The sequence below is a fragment of the Tachysurus vachellii genome, chromosome 4 (assembly GCF_030014155.1).
Source record: "Tachysurus vachellii isolate PV-2020 chromosome 4, HZAU_Pvac_v1, whole genome shotgun sequence".
Classification (NCBI taxonomy): domain Eukaryota; kingdom Metazoa; phylum Chordata; class Actinopteri; order Siluriformes; family Bagridae; genus Tachysurus; species Tachysurus vachellii.
Genome location: NC_083463.1, coordinates 21,802,204 through 21,807,475, shown reverse-complemented (window position 1 = coordinate 21,807,475; position 5,272 = coordinate 21,802,204). Strand labels below are relative to the sequence as shown.

The 5,272-nt window shown below is 34.8% G+C and overlaps 1 protein-coding gene across 5 annotated transcripts; it reads right to left on the bottom strand.

Moving 5' to 3' along the window:
- Positions 1 to 1,103: 1,103 nt before the first annotated feature.
- mitfa (melanocyte inducing transcription factor a) lies at positions 1,104 to 4,479 on the bottom strand. 5 transcript variants are annotated; one of them, XM_060867136.1, is made up of 9 exons: positions 4,447 to 4,479; positions 4,008 to 4,220; positions 3,547 to 3,642; positions 3,339 to 3,460; positions 3,049 to 3,134; positions 2,602 to 2,658; positions 2,409 to 2,484; positions 2,089 to 2,236; positions 1,104 to 1,514 (listed from the first exon to the last, which is right to left on the bottom strand). In XM_060867136.1, the coding sequence occupies exons 1-9, from the start codon at positions 4,477 to 4,479 to the stop codon at positions 1,104 to 1,106; spliced, it is 1,242 nt and encodes a 413-aa protein (XP_060723119.1). The 5 variants fall into 5 exon arrangements, with proteins under 5 accessions (XP_060723119.1, XP_060723120.1, XP_060723121.1 ...); XM_060867137.1 differs by having other exon boundaries at positions 3,049 to 3,138; positions 3,343 to 3,460; XM_060867138.1 differs by having other exon boundaries at positions 3,049 to 3,129; positions 3,343 to 3,460.
- Positions 4,480 to 5,272: the final 793 nt, after the last annotated feature.

Genomic DNA, 5,272 nt, shown 5'->3' with positions numbered 1-5,272 from the left:
GGGTTAAGGGTCTTTGGTTGTGTTTGTGACAGAACCCTTAAAGGAACACTTCCAAATTACACCAATTTTAGGAAGCTAAAACCTTTTAATTATTCAAAAAGGCACTTTATTCTAAGGTTGTACCTTTAAAAATTTGAGGGAAGAAGAAAAGAGACAACATTGTTTTATTACAGCATATAAAATCCTATAAGAAATCAATACTAAGCACATTAATAATGAGGAAATATTTAAATAATTACCCTGTAAACAGATCATGGGGAGTAATGAGAAGGTGCATTTTGACCTTTTCAAAAAAAAAAAAAAAAAAAATCTATTAAAGGACATAGATAATACAGTACAGTAAATACTGCATAAACATTTGAATAACTAACATTGTATAACCAATATTTCTGTAAATTTTCAGTTTATAATCACATGTAACGATGTACTGTTTATATCCTTTCTAAAGACATAAACAAAATACATATAAAGTGATTGATATTTAATTGATCCACTAAAGATTACTATTACTATTAATTTATTACTGTTAGTCTAGAGTTTTTATCTATATCGTTTGGGAGTAATTCATTTTATGTTGTAAAATTTGGTACTAAGAAAGTTAATTTACTAATAATTCAGTATATTATATAAATTTAAGACCAGATTTGAGTAAGGGGGTATTAAAGACTTATTAATACTTTGGCATTTATGACACTAAAAGCTCTTCATGATGTTAATAATATACTGAATAATATACTAAAGTACAGATTTAGATGAGAAATCATAGCTTAACTAATGTTTCTTTTTCTTTGTGTAGTGTCCATCTGATATTTTAATATACATTCACGGGTGAATATGATAAAAAGCACAACATAAAAAAATACAGTTCAAAATAATGAATACTCCAAATTTCAAAACATTGCCAAAAATCCCAATTGTGTTCCAAATCTTAAATCTTGTATATCTTTAGGAATGCTTGGAAACATCTTTGAATATATTACTAATATAATCAAAAATCCTGAATATATTTGCAATCAAAATTTAGTTACATTTTAAAAACAATAATACTATAAAAACAATAATACTAATAAACAGTAATTAAAGAGTAAGTTCATTAAATGGTGCTAACAGCCCTTCTCCTGTTCTTCTGTGCTGGTGCTGCTTCGTCTGCTGCTGTCGGAGTGTGTGGGAGAACCTGAGGAGAGCAGCAGGTTACTGGTGCCTACTGGTGACAGTGTGTTCTCCAGAAACATGTCGTTTAGCTTGGCTGAGGGGTCTTTGTGGCTTGCATACAGCCCTGCCTCTGCCTCATCTGTGGTGTTGTCACTGTAGCTAATAGTGCCGTTGTTGAGGTCCAGAGTGGTCGGCCGGGAATGATCTGGGCTGGGGAGGTGTGGCCGAGCATACAGCTCGGACACGCAGCTTGAATAGCTAATAGGTTCTTCCTTGATTGTGCAGGCCACCAACTCACTGGAGCAAAGTGCTGAGGAGCCTCCTACAGCCAAACCATGAGCACGAGCCTGCATTTCCAGCTCCTGAGTCATAAACATGTGTACATACTTATTACTCATAGTCCTATTAAAAGAGAAATTAAATGATTCTCTGAGCAACGCTATTTTAAATATTTTATTTTAAATATTGAGCCTTCCAAATATTACAAGATTCTAATTTTCCCACAAGGTAAAGGGTAAAGTATATATTCTCTGTTTCTACTGCATATTACACATTTTTAAATATTTTATCATTTCTACTTAATCAATCACTTAAATGTGAATCACACTCACTATTCTTACTGTCACAAGCTCCAAATCGTTCAAAACTTTAGTACCAGAATTAAAGACCTACGTCTTCATGAAATACTTGAACTACTTTCACCCTTGTTTGTTGTATGTGTGTATTTAAAAAAAAAAAAAAAAAAAAAAAAAAAAAAAGTGTTTTAGGCTCATAGTATTTTACATCTGTAACCTAGTGAACCAGAGATAATGTATTCAGTGACTTAAAAGCACTTTTGTATGTCACTCTGCATAAGGGCGTCTGCCAAATGCTGTAAATGTGAATGTAAATGTAAAACCTTATTTGTGAAAGTAAATCATTCTTTCTTGTGTGTACCTGAATGCGAAGCAGGAGGTGTCTGTTGGTGTGCTCCAGTCTCTTCTGTCTGCTCTCCAGCTCTTTCGCTCGCTGCTGCTCTCGCTGTAGCTTCCTGATGTAGTCCACTGAGGCCTTCAAAATAGTTCCTTTATTCCACCTCATGTCTCTGGAAATACATAGAGTAAACTCCTTAATAAGCATATAACCCTTAAAATCCATTGAAAATGAAAATTCAGCTTAAATTGGTTTACTTTTCAAGAGAAATAATTGTTTACTTGTAAAAAGCCTTAATGTAATTTTTAAAGTTAAAAGCACTTTAAACTAGTTGGTTGACTTACGGATCGTTAGATTTGGGAATTAACGTCCCAAGTTCTTTAATTCTGTCATTTATGTTAAAGCGTCGTCTTCGTTCAACTAGGAGAAGAGAAAAAATTAGACAGGTACTGACAATGACAATCATCATTTGTGTAACAACAGTTTACAAAGAAAACTGTTTTTCAGTCTGAGAATAAGAATAAGAATTATTCTTACTCAGGTTGTGGTTGTCTTTCTTTTGCCTCTCTTTTGCCAAAGCTCTCACTTCTGCTTCTAAAAAAACAAAAAACAACAAAAAAACATTGATATTTTAAAAATCAACATAAGGAAACCAGAAACATTCCCGGAAAGTTCTTCATAATAAAAAAATATTTTTAGTATACTAAATATTTTAATACATTTACAATTTGGAACACTGATTCTGTGGTCTGATATGTTTATCGATGTATGTTTTTCATAATCAGGCATCCAAATTGTGTGCAATTTTTCCATTTAATACAATATAATCTATCACAGTATAAATGCATTCAACATGCACTACCCAGACTAAAATGTGTTGTTTTTTTCACTTGATGCAATATAAGAACATATGCAAAAACTTTCATATGCTTAACTTTAATCTAAGAACTCATACAAGTGTTTGCCAAGCAGACGGAAACATACCTACTGGAAGGCCTTCGGGCCTCTGATAAGAGTCAAACTTGCCACATAGTCCAGGTTGGTCCACGTGCATCATGTCAGGAGCTGGGGTCATTTGGTACAATATAGATTTTATTTATCGTTGCAACTGTGCATTAAAAATTGCACACAATGTGGATAGTTTCATCCTTTCAAATGAGTATGATATTGTTTATGGGAGGTTTATGGGAAAATAATTCCCATAGGAACTATGCTTAAACAGCTTTAATAGGTCAGCTCTATGCACAATAATTAGAGACATAATGAAAGCAGATATACCTGAGAATTCCCTTTTGACGCTGGGTAAACTAGACGAGCAGGAATTCCCAATGGAGACTCCAGATGGAGGAAGTGCATGATTACTATAGATGTCAAGAAGATTTGCAGAAACCGGGATCTGAAATGTTGTCAAAGGTTACAAGAATATATAAACAAAAACATAGAAACAAATAAAAAACGAGTATAAGATTTCTGTCAGTTTACCGTATTTGGTATTTGAAGTCCTGCGTCCATTAATCCAAGGATGTCATCATTGTAACTCGACTCCAAACTGATAATGTCTTCAATAACGTCGTCCATCTAGAGCAGAAGCGGAACATATAAACAGAAATATAGCAGATTAAATGACAACTTGAACTAGACTTCAACTAGACCATGAACAATGCGTGAATAGTTTTTCACAAGAACTGAATGTGATTCAAATCTCAAAACCTTCACTTTAATACAAAACAAAAATAAGAGCAAAAAAGTGACAGGAACTTAAAAAATACATTTTCCCCGTAAAAACACCAGTAACTTTTTAACTCTTCAGCTTTGCATGCTGATCTCAGATCAAAGTGAACGATAATTTCTGCAGAATAAACACGATTAATATGTGTTAAGTTTATAGTCAAAACTATATTCACTGGTTGTAAAACTGTATCTAACACTGTATGGTGAGTTACCTCTTTCTCGCAGTTGTTTGTGAGGGTGAGCAGGGCCATAGGGCTGTTGGGGGCGCTGGCTCCGGGGCCGGGGGGCATGCCGTGCTCCGGGTGCTGGCTGTTTAATGGAGGGCTTAGCTTAGAGCCAAGTGTGCTGGGCAGATAGTGCTTCACCTGCTGCCTTGGACTCTGCTGGAGGTGATATTTATTGGGGCTCTCCAAATGAGTCTGGACCTGAAGTAACATGAAAAAATAAAAAATTAAAAAATTAATCAAGTAGTAGAAAATTTAGGCATCTGAATAAGGTATATTACGGTATTACGGATAGATAGATAGATAGATAGACAGACAGACAGACAGACAGACAGACAGATAGACAGATAGGTTTTCTACTTGTGAACAAACTCTTCCATTCCAAAGTGACTAAAATATAAATTCGAGCTCCAAAGTTGTTTCTTACCTGGTAGTGACTGTACTCAAGCATGTCCAACATATTGTTACACGCAACAAATCAACACAGAGACTTCAATAAATAAGCAATTGGTGAGCTCAGCCAGGTTATAGTGACCAACAAAAAAAGGCAGGAGCAATCAGGCTTCTTTGCCAACCACACTCAAGCCAATCACACAACAACGCAAATATTTAAGTGCGAGGAAGAAAATTTGTTTGCCTTTTACTGCGTTGTCCCCCTAAACTATGACTTTATGCTTTTATAGAGCCCATTTGACGTCACCATTCCCATTTCACAAAAGACTCTTTTTAACTGATTCGCTCGTCTCTAAACTCAACCTGGCTTCGGGCTAACTACTGTTTCATCTTTAGTTCCACTGCCTGCATAAAACATTATTTGTTCTAAACATCCAAGAAACAATTACAGCTACTGTTGCTTGAGAAAAAAAGGCAGAGTAAATACTTAATGTTGGAGCAAGATGACCATATCTCACACACACACACACACACACACACACACACACACACACACACATTCACAAAGAAATAATTACACAGATTTTATGTTACACTTATTTACTTTTATTAATTATTCCTCATGTCACCATCAGAACACCAAAATAGTTCACTCTCACGAAGACAAATGCTTCGGCATAATATATTGAATGGATTTCAATCTTCTGTCTTCTAGCTGTCTTGCTGTACTGACCTCTTTGTTTGCTATATTGTCAAAAGGCATACATACATCTAGGCAAACTCAGGTCATAGTTTTTAGTTCCATATTTACAGTAACAATTCTTTAACCGTGAATTGAATGCCAAACTAGCTTTATGTAA

Excerpts from the sequence above, each read along its gene's own strand:
- mitfa (XM_060867136.1), bottom strand. The coding sequence starts at position 4,479 with ATGTTGGACATGCTTGAGTACAGTCACTACCAG. Across the intron at positions 4,221-4,446 it reads TTGAGTACAGTCACTACCAG|GTCCAGACTCATTTGGAGAG; the intron begins GTAAGAAACAAC and ends ATGTTACTTCAG. Across the intron at positions 2,659-3,048 it reads GCCCGAAGGCCTTCCAGTAG|AAGCAGAAGTGAGAGCTTTG; the intron begins GTATGTTTCCGT and ends TTGTTTTTTTAG.